The sequence below is a fragment of the Sciurus carolinensis genome, chromosome 2 (genome assembly GCF_902686445.1).
Source record: "Sciurus carolinensis chromosome 2, mSciCar1.2, whole genome shotgun sequence".
NCBI lineage: Eukaryota > Metazoa > Chordata > Mammalia > Rodentia > Sciuridae > Sciurus > Sciurus carolinensis.
In genome coordinates, this window is record NC_062214.1 from 41,224,565 (window position 1) to 41,245,295 (window position 20,731).

The 20,731-nt window shown below is 37.2% G+C and overlaps 1 protein-coding gene across 2 annotated transcripts in view; it reads right to left on the minus strand.

The window, feature by feature from the left end:
* The window catches only part of Kif16b (kinesin family member 16B), a 315,616-nt gene that overhangs the window by 75,276 nt on the left and 219,609 nt on the right, over window positions 1-20,731 (minus strand). For both annotated transcript variants that reach the window (XM_047540972.1, XM_047540973.1), the window contains one exon: window positions 10,117-10,239. In XM_047540972.1, coding sequence (XP_047396928.1) covers window positions 10,117-10,239 — 123 coding nt within the window. The remainder of the gene's footprint in view (window positions 1-10,116; window positions 10,240-20,731) is intronic.

The following is a 20,731-nucleotide window of genomic DNA, read 5'->3' on the forward strand; positions in this document are numbered from 1 at the left end:
GCACAAACAATTGCAGAAATTGTCTCTCAGATACCTGAGGGAAGAGAGAGTCCCAAAGATGGTGTGCTGCACAAGCAAAGATGAGGCTAACCCTAGATTTCTCCTTTCTGTTGGTAACAGGGATCGTAAAAGAATGGAGCTTGTAGGATAAAGATTCCTCAAAGGAGGCACCCTATACAAATAAAAGATTCTTCAGTCATATTGTCCATGAAAATCTAGATATTCCTTTAGTGAAGACACCTGACAGACTTGTAGAGAATGTTTCAGAAAGTTGGGTTGCTGAACCTGGTCTGAATCTGTGTGCTATGAAGAAATGAGCCCAGTGGCTGAGTATGAGTAACACCCATATTTTGGATAGTAATGAAGTGGCCCTGCATCAAACTAGTACCTTCTAGCTTCAAACCCAGCCTTCTACAATAACCAGAAATAATGACTTTTCACGCTAGAATTTGAAAGAACTTCAGCATCTTCAAAATAGGGGATAATATTGCTTGTTTTTGTACGCTTACCTTACAGGATAGATTGAAGGTAAATTTGACAAAATGTATGAAGACCCTGAAATTCTGAGACGATGGAGGCCTTTTAAATCCATGATCATTACTCATAAGACCTCTGTGAAGCATGTGAGGAACAGGGGGAATTATTCTACTTTAAAATTGTGAGAAATTGCAAGAATGACAGCCTAAGCATTTTTCCTTTATATTATGTAGATGCCAAAAAAGCAAAGCAAGGGATGTAAACTCTCTATCAGTCATCAGTGAAGAATGGAATAATGAAAAGCTCTGGATCAACAGAGACTTGGATCTTGATTTAGTCTACTTAGCGGTGTAACTTTGGCTAAAGTACTAGATTTCTTCAGTTCTTAACTTTTTCATCTTTAAAATGAACTCATGAACTTAACCTGCATATGAATCAAAAAAATGTGAAGTAACTAGAAAAGTGTTAGACACTTGGAAATGGTAACTCCTGACTCTGTGATCATGTTCCTAAATAAAGACCTCTGATTATGCTCTGTTGAAAGATGAGGGTTCTCATGCACATCAACTGCAAAAGAAGGAGTTCAAACAATTCTGTGATTTATTTTAAAACATTTTATTCTAGGAAGAGATGTAAAACTTCAAAAATTCTGAAATCAAGGGCAAGAGAATATTAACATACTCATATAGAAAACCAGAAATTTGGGTGAAATGAAAAATTCAAGGTACAGCCATAAACTAATGACTACTTTCTGTCTGGGCCTGTGACTCAATCTCATTTCTTCTTAGTCATTTCTCTCAGATGCAGCATCTACTTTGTGAAGATAAACACAACTGCCCAAGTTAAAGCAATATAAAAGATCAGTTGGTTTGTGTGAAAACCAGGGAAGGGAAAAACTACGTTCTTCCTCATTTTTCAGTAGAAGACAAAATTCTTAAAGAAATGAGAGGAGTGCTTAATAAACAGAGTCTTAGAATAAAATGTGATTTTTCAAGTCCTAATGTAAGTTCTTTCATTTGATTTTTATGTTTAAAACCAGCACGCAGACTAAATATTAGAATCTGGATGGGCCACAGCATCTGTGGCAATGCCATTTGTCTCAGCTATGCTAATACACATGCAGGGAAGTAATCTATCAGGTTACTAATAAGCACAGATTCAGATGCCAACACACTACTCTTTCTGATCATTTATATTCTATCAAGTTGGGAGTAAGTATTTCTCAAAGATATATGTGTGTATAGTTTATCTAATAGACTGGAATGACTCTTATTTCTGTTCTGCCAAATAAAGAGAAATTTCTCTGACTGTAAATGTGATTACTGCAACTCCCCAACTGCAAATTTCATGGCCATTTCTTCTTCATGATTCCTGGCAGGTCTATCTACCATCAAATTCAGCAGGTCTGTTAAAGCCTTAACAATAGCCCCACCTGACAAAGTAACTGTGACTTGGTCAAAATTCGAGATAAAAAGTTGAAACACAGGGGCTGGGGCTATAGCTCTGTGGCAGAGCACTTGCCAAGCATGTGTGAGGCACAGTGTTCAATCCTTAGCACCACATAAAAATAAATGAATAAAACAAAGGCGTGCTATCTGCAACTACAAAAAAAAAAAAAAAAAGTCAAAACACACACAAAAATAACAGCCAATCTTGCAAGAGGTGAGGATTTGGAAATGGCTACCACATCTAGTGCAAAACCAAAATGTGTCCCAAAATTATAAAAAAAAGTACAGGAAGGTAAATTTATAAAAAGAAAGGGAATCAGTATGGTTTCATGGACTTAGATATGACAGGGGCATTTGGGACCTGGACATACTTAATAGCTGTGTGACCTTAAACAAGTCACTCATTATTTCCTAATTCATGAAATATAAATATCACCCCTATTTTGGTGCATTTTCCATATTTGTGGAAATATCTGGCAAAATGCCTGAGGCAGAAGATGCTTGATAGATGTTAGTTCTTTCCTTCAGGAGGGGCTGCAAACAATTGCTTACAGAGATCAGTCAAGAACAAACTCAGGTTCAGCGAGTGAGAGGTAACATGAAACACAGAGTGCTATTATATTATATTGAGAATATCCAACTGTGCAGTGGAGGATGGATGAAGCTCCTAAGAAAGGCCATAATGGTCACTAAATAAGCAAAATTTATAGGACATGTCAGAACAGATAAGAAGTGATGAGCAGGAAGCTTGTGAGACAAAATAAACTTCATAAAGCATACTAAATTAAAGGCTGCTGGTTGTTAACCTACAGGACATATATGGAAGACAGATGAATTTTCACACACACACACACAAATATATGATGGAACAGACAAAAATCCTTCTCTGATAGAAAGGGAAGAAAGTGGCAAGTCATGATATGACCCATCCGTGTCACTCCTGAATTGACCAACCTTGGTGATAACCAGCTTGATCTATTCTACCTTATTAATGTTCTACCAGAAAAGTGCAGAGAAAAACCAGGGCTGTTCATGGCATGCTACTGACCAGGTGTGTCAATGCCTTCCTTGTCCCCAATGGAGAGCACAGTGATTCTGGGGACCTGTTTCAGCCATGGCCCCTTGCTCAAAAACCCTATTCTGGTCCTTGTAAGTAGATTATCAGTGGGAAAAGGCTGGGCAGCAAAGAAAGACAGGATAGGTGAACACAGCAGGACCAGGAGTCAGGTAGAATGCTTGGTCAGTCAATCCCTTCTTCCTGCTTCTCTGTGTGTTTAAACTGACTTAATAAACCATGAACAGAGATGGCATTTAGTCTGCAAGCCTGTCTGTACAGTGCAAGTGAACTCTGTACAACTGTGGAGGCTACCAGCTCGAGGTGACTTCTTCCATGATGGGGGTCCTGACGTCTATGGAGACGTAGGGAGCACAGCCCCAACTTCAAAAGGAGCTTCTGTCCTTGTAGGAATGTCAGCCTTGGTTCCCATGTTTTCTGACTTTTGACAGGAACTTGGCAGATCTGGATTTCTATGTCAAGTCTCTCATGTTTAAATGCTGACATCTCATGCAAAATTTTGAAAATGTGTCTAGGCCAAATAAACACCTTCTGCCACATTTGTTCCTGCTACCTCGAGTCCATACAGTTCTGCAACTTTGTCACACCCTGGCCCTGTGGTCCTTGTCATGTGATCCTTCAGCTGTAAAAGCAAGATTCTAACTTTAACAGACATACCCTTCAGGTTTGTAATTTACACAACTCACTTTGAATTGTTTCTGTTCATGGAGGGCTCAGCAGATGTGAGACCTCTCTTAACTAAGCATCTCCCAGCTGTAGGGCTGGATGGACTGATTAGAAGGGAGGGCTCACATCTAAAGTCACATGACTGAAAGGAAAATGACTGCCACTGACAGGGATTCTCTGTAATTGCCTACAGATGGTCTACACATTTGGCTGGAAAACTTCCTGGAGGTCATATTTCCTTACTGTCATTCATTATCCATGTCATCACTGCTTCTCCCTGCTTCTCAGGCCACCAATCAGAGCAAAATGAGGCAGCATGTGGGGGCAAGGGGAGACTGCTGCTATGGTGACTTACGAATCAGATGATTAGAATTAGGGAAGATTTTAGTCTGGACATTGTGTGTTTAAGGTAAGTTGTGTGTACGAATCTGTACCCACTCTGGACTGCAGGTAGATCAAAGTGAAACTGGTCAAAAGGGCTGGCCTGTGGCTGTGCGATAAAAGGCAGGGGCCCATACTTTCGTGAACAACATTAAGAGTGTGAGCACATTGCCAGCTCCTCGGGGGAGATGAGATTAGAACAAGGGCCTTTATAAGCAAGGGGAAAGAGAATGTCCAGGTGCTAGGATAATATGCAGAGGGTGGACAGTGAGACAGAAGTGCACCTCTTTGTGAAGAGGAGCCAAAAACACCTTAAATTAACCAATGCGTACTGATGACTGCCCAGAGTGAGGGTGTTTGTGTGCCTGTGAGCTGGAAGGTAAAGCTGAGAAGGCAGGATGGGAGGCAGGAGAAAGAGAGATGGGAGGGACCAGCATCCTTGGACCCAGACACAATCCTGAAGCTCCATTCACCCACCCTCTCACTGCATGACTAAGAGCCAGTCAGTCACACCATGATGGGAAAAATGGGCAAGGGAGCTCATCAGTGACTGGAATCCACAGATGTAGATGGAGCCTAGGAGCTTCCAGGGGGCTGTTCACAAAAGGTACTCAGTCACTTAATCACCTCTGGAGCTCTGAGCAGGCCAAGCTTAGTAAGAACACCAAGTTCACATGAGTCACACTACTGAGCAACTGTACTGGGTGACCATTACCAGTCAAGTACTGTGTGTGGGCTGGGATTCAGTGCTATGCAATGCTGACAAGGGCCCAGGCAGGTGATGCTTTCAGGGGAAGACTGGTGATAGACACAAAAATGACAGGAAACGACAGGACTATAGGACGTGACAGGGCTGCTAAGGAAGTACACTGGGTGATGAATGGAGAATGGGGACATTACTGCATGTGTCACCACACCAGAGAGGGAATGGGAAGACACTATCTTGTAAAGATTACCTTTTTTACAGAAATAGAAACTCTCAGGAAACAAATATAAAAAAACACACCAGCACTGGTTTATTTGTTTACATGTGTAAATTAAAATGCAAGAATTTAAAACAATGTCATATTTCTATGACAAATGAGTATGACAACCTCTGTTAGCCTTGACTATAGATTTCCCTGGCTGGTGTTTTATATCATGTTGAAATGTAATTTAAAAATTAAATTTTACCTACTCTAGTCCAAGCTAACTGAAAATGGCAAGTATAATGCATTGTAATTGATTTCATGTATCAATCACCAAAAAGCTTAGAAGAGGGAGTTTTAAGATGACTGCTGTCATCCAGTGAGAGGTATTATTTGTGGCAGCTGCAGTTTAGGAAAAGCACATATTTTACAGATACATGCTACTGACCAGCAGGTGACATTCAGCAATGTTCAGTCCCAAATGTCCTTAGCTCAGAGAAGCCAGATAGGTCCCCTTCGTCAGTTTTCTGCCTTTGGGAGGTGTGTTTCTTTATGTAATATGGTGACAGAGTCCCAGAAGGATGTGCTATTAGGACTTACTGGAAGGGTTAACTCCAAGGAAACAGGAACTGCCACGACCTGGGGGATCCTAGGCATCACTCTTCCAGGGGTCAGTAAAACAAAGGGGAAGGACAATTTTCTGCATCATCAGGAAAGAACATTACAACAAACACCAACAGAAGAAAGAAATGCAACAAATTGGGATATATCTATACAGAGGGATGCTCTCCAGATATAAAAAGCAAAATGACTGCTGTACTAGCTATATGAATGAACATCATGAACATCCAAAACATCATGTCCAGTGAAAGCAGCTAGACATAGAAGACTAATGCTGTGAAAGCCATGTTCTGGCAAGCTGAATCAGGTACGGTGAATCTGTAGCTGGAGAGAGCAGATCACTGCTTGCCTGAGGCTGCACAGGGGTGCTAACTGCAAAGGGGCATAAGAAACTCTAGAGTGCCTGAAGTGTCCTCAGTCTCAATGGGGGTAGGTTCCATAGTGTGCACATTTTACTGTACATAAACAATGACTCAATGAAGTGAATTACAAAGTTAAATGAGAGTGAGCAATAGTTAATAAAAGAAAGCTGTTGTTAGTCCACCCAAATAAAGCAAATAAAAAAAAAAGACAGTCCTTTTGAATTGAACATAGTTTAATGAAAGTTCTGTTATTCTCATTTTAAAGACCAATGACCAGAACCCTCTCAGGACCGATCAGGGATGAGAAGATGAGCAATTGTGAATGTCTGTTGTCTTGCTACCCTTTCCTGTGCCTGACCTAGAACATCTTCCTAACGTGACTACTTCATTCCACAATGAACAGAACAAGGAGAGGTACCAAACTGGGAATTAAAAGGAAAATGGCTAAGGAAGAAACAAAGATTTAAGATTGGTAAATTCTGGGGCTGGGGGTGTAGTTTAGTGGTAGAGTGCTTGCCTAGCATGTGCAAAGCCTTGGGTTAGATGCCCAGTACCACAGAAAAATCCAACCTAAAGAAGGGTGGTCAGAAAGGGACAGGTAGCAGAAAGGATGATTGGGCAAGGGGGAAGCTGACAGAGAACACCAGCAGCCACCCCTCTACATGCTTCAAGCATTTCACATATATAAACTCATACTCCTCACACCAGCCCATCTGGGAGGGTTTTATTATCCCCATTTTACAGATGAGGCATAGTAAGTCTTCTCTGCTTTATAGCTGTCTTCTTCCCAGGCTCTCTAGAGCCTGCCCCAATTCAGCAATTCAAGGCTCACACTGGGTGGGCCCTTGTGTGTTCACACATGTCAGGGGCTTCTAAGTGAACTAGCTATGATCACCAGCAAGCCATGAAGTGACCAGGGGTTCCATACCAGAGAGGCACCAAGCCCCTGTCCCACAGGTCATAGAAGGCACAGTGGCTCACAGTGGGTACTTAGAACCCCAGAAGGCCTTGAAGATCATTGGGGAAGAGTGATGACAAACAAAAATAGACTTTTTAAAAGAGAAGCAACAAAGATTATTCTAAAGAATAGAGTACAATAATATAAAATGTCTATCTATGTTAACATCAGATTTTTCTTATAAAAACCTAAATCTGAAGAGTCTATTTTTAAATAATACTTTTTCTAAATGCCACTGACTCAACAAGAAAGAATTACTAGTATCCAACATATTACCCAAAGGGAGACTATCTGTTCTAGAAAACATGGTCTACACATGGAATGTCCAAAGAATGTATGGAAAAAGTTTGCAAACATATGTTTTCTTAAAACAGTTCAAATGATTTTAACATAAGATTGTAAAAGTAAAATTTTATGAAAATAATACTCATAAGGCTGTTTCTTCAAAACTGTCTATAGTATTTCATAGTTGTTCTTATATGGAGGTAGAAAACTACATATTCACAGAATCATTAGAGGATATCTAAGAAGATTTTAGTAACAGGTGCAAGGCAGCTGCAGTTCTATTTCAATAATGACAATGGATGGATTATTTCTCTGTGGGCTTCCTTTCATGCTTTCTTTAATTTTTAAGTTCAGAAATGCTGAGGGGGGAAACAAGAAACAAAACAAAACAAACAAAAAGAAAAGAAAAAAGAAAAACAGAAACCCAAAACTTCATACAGACATAATTGCACATCAAAAGTCATTGAGAAGAATGGAGGAACTTTGGATTGTGTAGAGGGAAATGAGGCGGGGGAGGGAGCAGGGGAAGGATAGAAACATCATTATCCTATATACATGTATGATCACACAAATGGTATGAATCTACATCGTGTGCAACCATAGAAATGAAAAATTGTACCCCATTTGAGTACAATAATTCAAAATGTAGTCTATACAAATAAACATAAATAAAAATTTTAAAAAGTCACTGAGGGGACAGCAAGGGTTAAAACTCACTCATTCCCTAAACTTTTTTGTTTCTATTCAATTTTAATAACAAACATTTATGTAGCATGCCTGTGAAGACACTAGTTGGCTAGCCCCACTGGGAGAACTAGAAAGTCCTCAGGCTAATGCTTATAGTTCAGTTCTCATGCCAATGATTATGACACCTAGGATGTGTACAAAAGGAAGCAGAAAGGTGGCATGCTTTGGTAAGTTTAAAGAAAACAGAATACTTTGGATTTGGATTGCATATATTTTAAAGTATAAACCTAGACTCTAAAAGGCTCCATATGACTTTCTGTATTTGGTTTCTCTAACTTGCTTTGATAGTAGCATCTTCACAATTTTAGCCAGATCTGCACACCACGGGGGATATTATTTGCTTGTAATATTTATTTAAATCAACTCAGTGCTTTTTAAAAAATACCTTTTTATTCAAGTTCTACACATGAAGTCAATTTAATAGTTACATTTCATCAATGCTTTTATCTGTTAATGTAAAATAAATACATGTTTCAGTTCAAATCCTTGCATGTTTTCATAGCTCTGAGTTTGATGATTTGGACAATTCTAGAATTCTGGGATGGTGAAAGCCAGTCTTTATCCCCCAATCCAAAAATATGGAAATAATACAAACACCCTCAAAACTTGTCTGTCTATATCTACACAGATAATCTTTAAATGTAAATTGTCTTTATAAATGAAATTGTGTGTGTGTGTATATATATATATATATATATCATAACATTACATATATGTACAAATGGAACTTCATATACATACACACAGTATGGAAAGGTTGAGAACAAACGTAAAGGAACTGAGCAGGAATTAGGCAATTAGGTCGGAACAATAAGAAGTAATAGACCAAAAACATGAGGAAACATTTTTAATAAGAAACCACAACATCTGATCAATAAAGTTAAAAAAATACACAGGCATCCTGCCTTCTGAACAAAAATCTCAGAATATATAACTTACTGCCCAGTTGCATTTTTAAAAGGAAAACTCAGTATGTAGAAATACAAGTCTAAAAACCTGTTTAATAAGAAGCTACACTGTGTCTTTAGGTGCCTAACTGAAGGGAGGGATCTCCCAGAGTCCAGGGTCTCCTGAGGTGCATCAGGAGATAGCAGAGGTAGGAAGGGGCTGGCTCAGGATCCCTCCTCCCTTCTTGTCAGAAACTACAGACTTATCAGTTTTACAAGTGTCCTTCCTCAGGATTCTCTAAAGGTAAGATATGATTTGGAGATCACAAGTGCCATCCAATTTCCTCATTTTACCCATGAGAAATCTGAGTCACAGAGAGGTTAAAAGACTGAAGTTCACTTGGCAAACAGTGGCAGAATCAAGCTCTACAGAACTCAGTGACCAGATTCTGAGGCTGCTGTTTACCTGAACAAAACTACCTCCAAGGACATCCTTATGTATCCATATATCAGTGACACTAGGGGACTTCATTATATTGATACCTTTGTTTATCCTTGAAAATGAAGAAGTGTGATTTATCTTTAATTCACTGAGGAGAGGATGGTAGCCAGCAACATTTAATGAAGTGTTATGAGTCAATGGAAATAAATTAGAAATAAGATGAAGTCATTATTTTGGAAAGCATGATGTAAGGAAACAGACACATCTCTTCCTTAAAAAAATGAATAAATCAAATAATGCCTGAGATAAATTGGGAAGACCTCTTAATTAAAACCAGGAAACAACAAAAATAGCAGCAGTAATGATGACAATAGCTATAATCTGTGGTTTATTATATACCAGCCACCAGACCCAAAACTTTACATGTACTGATAATCTTATGATATAAATATTATTATTCTCATTTTCTTGGATAAGAAATGTTGAGGCTAAGCCCAAGGGTAGAATGACCAACTGTCCTGGTTTGCCCAGGACTGTGGTGTCTCTCAGAGTATAGAACTTCAGGGTTAATATCAGGAAAGTCCTAGACACCCTGGAATGGTCAATCGCACTACCTAAGAGACTGGTAGCAGGCAGGAACTCCCTTTTCTGTGTGACGCCCCACTGACATGACCTTCTAGGATAACTTACCTTCATGTGCCACAATCTAGAGTTTAGCAAACTGGTTTAAAGGGTGTGACCAATATCTTACAAAACAAGATATTTACATGTAGCTTCATTTCCTTTCACAAAAGACAGAGAAAGCATTATACAGCCTCTGACCTCCATTCCTCCAGAAGAGTAGAGAAGGGATACTTACCTTGACCTCAAACTCGAAGTGCTCATCCTTCCCTTGTCCACAGAGGACATAGCGTGGAATACTAATCTTAATTGGGTCCTTCAGGTCATCTGGATTTGCTCCCAAAGAGCGGGAAACCATTCGCTATCAAAGGAACATCAGATAGAGAGAACAAAGAGAAACCAAGATCACTCTGCTGCAAATACTTTGCTTGGGCAGAAGAGAGAAAATGTGTTTCAAGTACAGAAAAGAGCATCAAACCAGTAGAGTTTGTTTAGAAAAGCGATGGCTTCCTTTGAAACAAAAATGCAAAGCCTCTCCTATAACAAAAGACCATTTCTTTAGGTATACCATTCCAAGAAGTTAGGGCAAAAGCACTTCAAAATGTTGTTTGGCTTTGAAGTTACTTCCAATTTATAAGAACAAGTGAAAACAGGAACAGATTACATATCCCGGCTTAAAAGAAAAATCAGTATACACCAAATTCCTTTCTGAAAAGTTTTGATTATCTGACAAACTTTTTTTCTTCACTATCAAACTGTTGTATTTAAAGCCTCAAAAGCTGGAGATTTTATTCAAATTTATTTTATCTTTAACTTCTAGCCATTTTTATAAGATACAGCAGTGTGGAAAGCTTTTAAAACAGAATGAAATCCCAAGTATTTTCTTTAGGCTTCATTTGATGAATAACTGACTTGACTTTGAAAAAGCTTTTTTTAAAATTCTGAATTGGTTCTTTTAAAACTTTATCTTAATTTTATTATATTTTAAATTGGTGCATTATAGTTATACAAAAAGATGAAATTCATTGTGATATGTTCATACATGGACAGGGCATCATTTGGTTAATTTCATTATGCTGTTCCTCCCATTTCCTATCCCTCCTCCCTTTCCCTCTTCCTTCTTCCTCTACTTCACTGTTCTCCATTCTATTTTTATGAAATACATTCCCCTTTTTTAATTCCTTACTTCTCTCTAGCTTCCACATGAAAGAGAAAACATTCAAATCTTGACCTCTGAGTCTGGGCTTATTTCATTCAGCATGATGTTCTCAGTTCCACCAGTAAATGACATAATTTCATTTTTCTTTATGGATGAATAAAACTCCACTGTGTGTATGTACCACATTTTTTTTAACACAGTTATCTATTAAAGAACACCTAGTTTGATTTCATAAATTGGTTATTATTGATTGTGCTGCTATAAACACTTGTATGAAGGCATCACTATAATCTGATTTTAATTCTTTTGAATAAATACCAAGGAGAGGAATAGCTGGATCATATGGTGGGTCAATTTCTAATTTTTTAAGGAATCTCCACATTACTTTCCAAAGTAGTTGTATTAATTTGCAGGTCCACCAACATCTAACTGAACTTTTTGCCCCACACCTTACAGTTAGACTGCCATTCTAACTGGAATGAGATGAGATCTCTGTAGTTTTAATTAGCATTTCCTTGATGGTTAAGGACATTGAACATTTACCATATATTTGTTAGCCATTTGGACTTCTTCTTTTGAGAAATATCTATTTAGTTCATTTGCCCATTTATTGATTGGTTTTTAATGTTGAGTTCTATTTACATTCATATTCTGGATATTATTCTCCTGTTGGAGGAGAAGCTGGCAAAGATTTTTCTTCCATTTAAGGAGGTTCTTTCTTGCAGATTTTTCTTTAATTTGAAGGCCTCTCATTTACTGATTCTTAATTTCATAAGGATTAGAATTCTTATTAGGGAAGTTGGTACTTGTGCCAATGTTAGTTGTTGACCCTGTATTTTCTTGGCTAGCTGTTATGTTTCTGGTCTAACTTCTAAGTATTTAATCCACTTTAGGTTGATTTTTGAGAAACAGAGATCTAGTTTCAGTTCCCCACATACATGGATATCCAGTTTTCCCAGCACCATTTGTTAAAAATGCTATCTTTTCTCCAATGTATGTTTCTGGCACCTTTTCCAAGGATCAGATGACTATATCTATGTTGAACTGTCTGTGTATCTTCTATTCTGTTCCACTGGTCTTTGTGTCTGTTTTGATGCCAATACCATGATGTTTTTGTAATTACAGTTCTATGGTATCATTTGAGGATCAGGTATTGTGATGTCTCCACTCTAACTCTTATTACTCAGAATTGCTTTAGCTATTCTGGGTCATTTATTCTTCCATATGAATTTTAGGATTATTTTTCCAGTTCCACAAAGAATGTCACTAGTATTTTGATGAAGATTACATTGAATCTATAAATTGTTTTTGGAAATATGGCCATTTCACAACATTAATTCTGCCTATTCAAGAAATGGTAGGTATTTCTTTCTTCTTATGTCTTCTTCAATTTCTCTCTTCAGTGTTGTATAACTTTTACTATAGAGGTCTTTTACCTCCTTGGTTAGATTTATTCCCAAGTATGTATGTATGTATGTATGTATTCATTCATTCAATCATTCAGGCTATTGTGAGTGGAACTGTAGTAAAAGCAGTCTATTAAAGAGTCTTGTAGTCAATGGTGGGAGAAAGATTAAATAAGGAAACATGAGAAAGCAAGTAAATAAAATGCCTCCAAAAGTGTGTAACTCCCCAACAACTGAATCCTCAGATAGCAAAGTGGAAGAAATGTCAAAGAATTCAAAATGTTGATGGTTAATATAATCAAGGAACTATAAGATATAAGAAATGAACTAATAGAAAACATAGGAAGTAGAAGATCATTTCAATAAAGAAAGAGATATTCTGAAAAAAAAAACATATCCTGGAAATAAAAGAATCAATGAATCAAAATAAAATTCAATGGAAAGTATCACTAAAAGATTAGACCATGCAGAAGACAGATTTTCAGTTCTTAACATAAGGGATGCAATCTTGAAAACGAAGACAGCAATAAAAATGATAAGAAACCATGACCACAATATAAAGGAAATATGGGACAACATGAAAAGACTGAATCTCAGGATCATTGGCACTGGGGAAGTGAGATACAAACTAAGGTCATGCATAATCTTTTCAATGAAATAATATCAGAAAAATTTCCAAATCTTGTGAATATTATGGAGATCCAAATACAGGATGTATTCAGAATACCAAAAGTCAAGATAAAAAAAGATCCTCTCAAAAATACATTATATCTAATATACAAAACAAGGATAAAATTTTAAGAGTTGCAAGAGAAAAACGGCAGGTCACATTTAGAATCAAAGCAATATGAATCATTGATGACTTCTTAGCCCAATCTGTAAAAGCCAGGCAGGCTTGGAAAAATACACACCAAGCTCTGAAAGATAACGATTGCCAATCAAGATTGCTTTATTCAGCAAAGATGTCATTCAGGATTGAAGATGAAATAAAAGCCTCCAATGACAAATTTTGTTTTGTTGAAAAAGTGTATGTTTAACCATCTACTTTTTGATATATATGCTTCTTTCTTTTTCTTTTTTATTGGCTAATATTATCTTTAAATAACATTAGGATTAATTTTGACATAATTATACATACATGGAATATAACTTGCTCCAATTCAGTCCCCAGTACTTAACCTTATCCTCCCCCTCCTCTCTCCCACTGTTTCCTTTCCTCTGCTCTACTGACCTATTTATTTACATTTTTAAAAGAATTAGGGTCTTGTGAATATGCATAATTATAAGATTCACTATAGTTATGTACAACTAATTAGAACAAAACTTTTAGAAAAATTTTTAAAAAGATGCACTATAAGTACATATGAAAGTTAGTCAGATTCATTCTATAGTTTTTCCCTTATCCCATATTTCTTCCCTTTCCCTCAATCCCCTTCTTCTATTCCCCGATCTTCAATTTTGATTAACCATCTGCTTTTTATTTTTAATTAAATATTCACTTAACTGTCATTCAATTTTATAAATCATGCTTTGATGAACATTTTTTTAAATGCTTTAGTTTATTATAATTACATATAGTAGTGGGGTTCATGGTGACATAATCATATATGCACATCATTTCTGTAATATATTCCCCAGTCCTTTCCTCCTACCTTCCCCTCTTCTTCATCCTCTACTCTTCTTCTACTTACACAAACATATATGTATATGTGTGCATGTATATATATGTGAGTATATATATATTCCATTGGTATATTATGATTTTATACAAAAGTAGGAATCATAATGATACATTATGATTTTACACAAAAGTAGGAATCATAATGATACATCATCCATCCACATAGCATAATTTGGACAATTTTGTTCCCCTGTTCTTCCCCTCTCCCTCCCTTCCCCTATGTTTCCTTTACTGATCTCCATTCTACTTTGGTGACAAATATTTATGGTCTGTGTGGTGGGAATTCAGAAGGGTCTGAGGAAGAGGTATTATAAGAAAAGTAAATCTTCAAAATGAGTTCTCTTGAATGTGAACAGGAAGAAATCTCTGAACAACCCTCATTATTTGCACTAACCTGGGGTTTTATAAAACATAAGAAAATATGTTTTCAAAGTAGTAGCAGTAATAAAAATTAAAATCATATAGTTCTCAGTTATGGAATAATTACTGTGCCCATAAACTAAACATTTATATGCATCAGCTTATTTAATCCTATGATCTTTCTGTGAGGTCCTAACTACTATTATCCTTATTTATTAGATGAGAGATCTGAGACTGCAGGGTGAGGTCATTTGATGGGGGGAAGTGCCAGGATTTGAACTTCAACCAGAGTCCACTTTTTTCACAATGATGCTCTTCTGCTATATGAAATTTTAAAATAGAAATAACAAACAATTCAGACACATACAGGATTTAAGAAACTGCACAATCTCTCCATGATTATGCAGCAAAAAGAAAACAGTGGGTAATAAGCTCCCTTGCTCCCTGGCAGAAAGTGGTCCCAAGTCCCCAGGCAGGTGTTTATGTATTTAAAGGTGAAAAGGGAGAGAAATAATTTAATGTATTTATAGAAATATATTTAATATTAAGAAATGTCTTTGACCTACAAATGCCATGGTTTAGCCAGGAAGTTCTTTCTTTACTTCTTAATCCCTGGATTTCTATGTCTTGCTTAAGAACTATATTTCTAAAGTGGAAAGATCTCCATAGAATATAATTCTAGCTCTGAGATTTGGTCTGAGAGGAACAATCACTGACCCTGCTGTACCTCAGTTCCTCAACTATGGTATGAGGCATGATATTTATCAAAATCCAAGGGCATGGCATGGATCCAACCATGAACAAGATGGTGCCTTGCTCTATAGGACTTAGAGTTGGAGGCAGGTTCTGATGAGTCAACTAATAGTAATATCAAGATTACAACATTTTGATGGGGTAATAAGGAGAAGGATAAAGCATGTACATTGCTGTCTAAATATCATGAATTTTACTAAGGAATAGTTGCAGACAAAACTTCCCAGGCATATCCTGTGAGCTGCAATGGAAACATAAACTTTACTTTCCAAATTCCTATGTTCACCTCTAGGATATGCAATTAAACATTACCATCTTTTAATTAAGATGCACCAACCAAGCTGGGCATGGTGGCACATGTCTGTAATCCCACCAGCTCAAGAGGCTGAGGGAGGAGGCTCAAAAATCCAAAGCCAGACTCAGCAACTCAGTGAGGTCCTAAGCAACTTAGTGAGACCCTGTCTCTAAATAAAATATAAAAAGGGTTGGGGACATGGCTTAGTGGTTCAGTGCTCCTGGATTCAATCCCTAGTACAAATAAATAAATAAATAAATTAAATAAAAGGCATCAATTACATGTCACATGGAAGACCTGGTCTTGGGGATATAAAATAACTTACAAAACATTTGTAATTTCTAAGACCTTTAGTTTTTCTCAAGTGCATTAAGTTATATACGAAGATTTAATGTTTTTATTCTAGATGGATTCTACTGTAAACATAGTATTTGCTACCTCAACTTTCTCTTTTTATAAGTCAATTTCCAAAATGCGCTAAAGTTGCAACTGTTGGACTGGTTACTACATGGGCATTTTATGAATGGAAAAGTTCTCTGAGAATGCACTGCTGTGAAATCAATCCCTAAAGAAAAGATAGTAACCTAGGACTCTGGCTCATACATTGTCTATAACTCCTCCGATTCCCACTCCCCAAAAAAACCATGCCGTTAAAATTGGTTAAGATGGTTAAAATTGATGGGACAATTTCAGTGGGTTTGTGAATTGAACAGGGATCAGTTAATGGGAGTGATGGAATCTACTAACCTCAATCCAGGACAGCTCTTTACACACCAGTACCTGCATGTGTACTTCAATCAATGGCTCCAGCTAGACTCAGTACTACAGTTATTGTCCCATCAGAATCAGAGGGGTGAATGTAGCAGATTCCTTGCTGAGAAGATATTCCTGTTTTCATTACTCGGTATGTTGAAGACCAGAAAGATTGTCAGAGCCTATGCTATCATCCTTGGCTACAGTTTACCTCAATTTCACTGATTTCGTATGAACTAAATATTAACAAGTATACAGAAACCAACTCCATCAAAAATGAGTAGCTGAAATATAAGGCAGGGATCTGAAGATATATGAGCAAAATTATAATAAATAGAGAAAAAATTAAAAAGTATGAGTTTCTGTCAAATCATTGCTGCAGTGTGACTTCTAAAAATCAATTTATGAAGTCAATTTGATGAGAGATGTAGAATTCTCAGGAAACAGTGTAAAAGGTTCTTAACATCCCCCTAAACTATGTTTATAATGGACAGGAAGGAAAAGGAACATAAATGTCTCTGAAATTTATTCTTGATTTGAAAGTGGCTATGGTTTGAATATCTTGAGTTTTATACTAGACATGTAAATATGAGCTGTACCACATTACATCCCATTGTTTATGGGAGCTTTGAAATATCTGTGACATTCTTTATTTTGGAATCAGTTAATTCTCCTACATGCAGCAAAGAAGATTCTTTGACTCTGAAGGGGAAGTTGGTGACAACACATCCTAGGAGGGCATAAAGAAACAAGGAAGCCTGCATATTTGGGAACCACTCTGTGCAGCTGATCTGTCAGATAAATTTGTATGATGTTAGAAGTAATTTTAAGTGCTGTATGAAATGGTTCTATTTAGAAATAGAAGGTATACCCATACATAAGAAATATCTAAAATTAAATACAAAGAAATATTTTTCTGAGAACTTTTAAGGCAATTTTAAGGCAATAATGTCCTGGGTCAACAAATGTGCTATTTTGTTGTTATTGTTGTTGTTGTTTCATTGTGGGTCAAACACTGTAGTCAGAACCTCAGTTACAAGAAACAGGCAGAACATGGGCTTCACTGTAATTATTCAGATCAGAATCTTCTCTTGCCATTCAGGGTGTCTCCTTCAAAAGGGGTCAACTGAGGAAATGAACAGGAAGTGGAATCAATATCTGCTTGGATCACTGTTAGCTCTGCAGAGGGTATGGAATGGTCCAGTCCTACAGGGAGTCATCAACAGTTTCCCCTAACCACTCTAATTATGTACCAGATGGTTAAATTCAGTTCATCCTTTGACCATGACAAGGTCAGACCTAAGAACTGACATAAATCTCCTTGAGCCCATATTCAAACTTTACTTCCAAAACACAGAAAAACCAGCATTTTCTTTTTCAAAATTGGATTTAATAAAATAACTGATTCCCAGCATAATGCTGTTCCCAATAGAACGTGTCTAATTCCCCCTTTTTTTCTAACATGTGCCACAGTTATAGTTGCAGTTAGAACTCATATATCAAGTACTTATTATGTTCCAGCAGTTAAAATGGGGATTTGGATGTTATGGACAGTGATGGTAGGATCTTTTACTTTCTGAAATGTGAGCCATGTTATGAGAAAGAGAATAAAGATAACTTGTATGAGTGAGTACAAATCATGAGTGTGACCCATAGCCAAAACATGTTCATATTAATTTCCCAAAGAAGCATGCCTGTGCTTTTATAAAGGGCCTTGTCTTAATACCATCCTATCTCTGAAGGCTGAGCTGGAGTTGGCCAAGACATGTGCCCCACATGCTAGCTCCCAGTGCATCCTCTCCATCCTTGTCAGGGACAGCACTTAACAGACTGGCATGAACACTGCTAACCTTACTCACATCAGAAAACATAAGTTTTCAAATACAGGATTAGTTCTTTAATTTTGATATATATACCCTTAGGGATAAATTACTCAGAAAATATAAACTGTGTTTGACAGAGATGGTTATGAAACACCTTGAGTTTAGGTGACATTCAAGCCATGATTCTTATGGAACTGGTTATTTCTTCTGAATAGATATGAGTTGACTAATATTGTTTCAAGATATGGAAATATTGGGTAATCTAAGGAATGTTTCAACTTGAAACTATTAAAAACATCACTATTTTGTTATCTCTAGATCTTGCAAGACTAGTTCCATTAAGAAGGTCATCATCTCAGGATAACTCATAAATAGTTGATTAAAAAGATTAAATATTGAGTCCAGGACATTTGACCAATAATATGGTAACAACTATTAAGTGGCTCTGACCACCAAATATCTGGAGTGTGGGACCCTGAGGAGGGAAAATAGGATGTCTATGATGTCTATAATGTCTTTAGTCATGAAAAGTGTCACTCATCTTCACTAGTTTCAGTTCCAACTACAATGAATTCTATGGTCCAGGAAAACATAAAGGGTAAGAAGGGTAGGAGCACTTCCCTTTGTCAGTTTTCTGCAGAGAATATTTAAATTTCCAGCTGAAGAAGCACATTGAGCACACAAGGTTGTCCTGTGTCATATTCACATTATGTGTGTGTTCAGGCTTTTCTTTTATAGGAGCTAAAAGTGCAGAAATAAAGAGATCTGAGGCCCATGCAAGGAAACAATGGAATTGGAAAGAAACTTGTAAGAAAATCCTTGAAAACAATAACAAAAATAACAGAAAAAACCTTTAATGTCTACATATTACAAGAAAAAAAAACCAAGAATCAACTTAGCAATGCTTAAAAATATTCATTGCGATCATAGACAAAAAATAAATAAATAAGAACACAAAACACAAAAGGTTTGCCTTTGAGAATAACAGTGACCAACAGGTGGCTTTGGCATTGTAGAAAAAATATAGGTTCTGGAGTAAGGTGGTGTTATGGTTTATATATTAGGTGTCCCCTGAAAGCTCACATGTGAGACAGTGCAAGAACATTCAGAGGTGAAAAGATTGTGTTATGAGAGAACTAACTGGTTACAGAAGACAGGTAGGGTGTGGCTGGGGGCAGTGGTCATTGGGGGTGTGCCTTTGGGGTATATATTTTATATCAGTCTGGTGGAGTCTTTCTCTCTCTCTCTCTCCCTCTCTCTCCTTCCTGGCCATGTCCTGAGCCACTTTCCTCCACCACACTCTTCTGTCATGACATTCTGCCTCACCTTGAGCCCTGAGGAATGGAGCTGGCTGTCTATGGACTAAGCAACCTCTAAAACAGTGAGTCTCCGAATAAACTTTTCCTCCTTTAAAATTGTTCTTGTCAGGTCTTATAGTCACAGCAGTGAAAAAGCTGACTAAAACAGAAGGCCTAGGGTTAAGTTCTAATTCTCAAACAAGTAATCCCTTCTGAGTGTAAATTCTCAAATAAGAAGTAGAGATCAACGTTAATTCCTCCATTCCAGGAGGGTCAGTTTAGGGATAAAAAGGAACAATATATAGGCAAAACCTCTGCACTGTGTAAATCACAATATACATGATAGTTGGACCTGTTGTCACACTGGTAATGCTCTACATCTTCAGCAACAGGAGATTTTAACCAAATAAGGGCAGGGGATTAATTTATATAGAATCTCTTTCCTTCTCTCATCAACTAGATTATTCAATTCCATTCTTAAAAAGGAAGCTTTAACAAATCACAAAGGCACATCCTTGACAAGAGATTAGACAGCAATGGTTTGGAACTGTGTTGTGCAAGGAACATTGGGGACTAAAGGGTACTGGAGGAAAGGAAGAAAAATCAGAGGAGGCAGAGAGAGGATCATTCTAAGGGTTGTGATATAATACAACATACAGAATAGACTGGCTTTATTTCTGTTACAGAAGGTGCCTTGGCTAGACAGACTCTGAGGATGTATAGCAGTATAAGGAGATTACAGAAAGAATGGTCTAAGAGTAAAAGCAGTCTTCCATGAATAAACTTCTTCAGTGGTAGAAAGTGATCAGCCCATCCTTGGAGATATTCAAGCATAAACTGAATAGGAAAACAGTTGAACCTGGTAACTTTAAAGGTTCTAGAACATATGTTCTTCACAATTTCTGAATGTTCCCAATAGGGAGAAGTCTGACAAGTTTTATTTGAGCCTTAGCTTCAAAAGAGATTTGGGAACTTTGGCATAAAGCATCTATCACAGATAGAATTTCTGGTCCTAATTCTTTTCTCCTCATAGTGTAATACACATTCACAGTCTTGCCAGAGCTTCTTGGTGAATAGAGTATACTTCCTTGCCTCTTGACTTTGGGTTCTACTGGTAACTCATGTTGTTCCATAGGAAGTTAGCAGACAATGATGCCAGCAGAGGATTTCATAGCTGCCCTTTTGTACTTCTTTCACCATCATGATGGCTACTGCTCCTTCAGCACAAACCCCAAAATGAGACATATGGAGCAGAACAACCCTCACTGAGTAGCAGATGACCTTTATCCTGTAGCAGAACCATTTTCATCTACTTGCAAACCAGC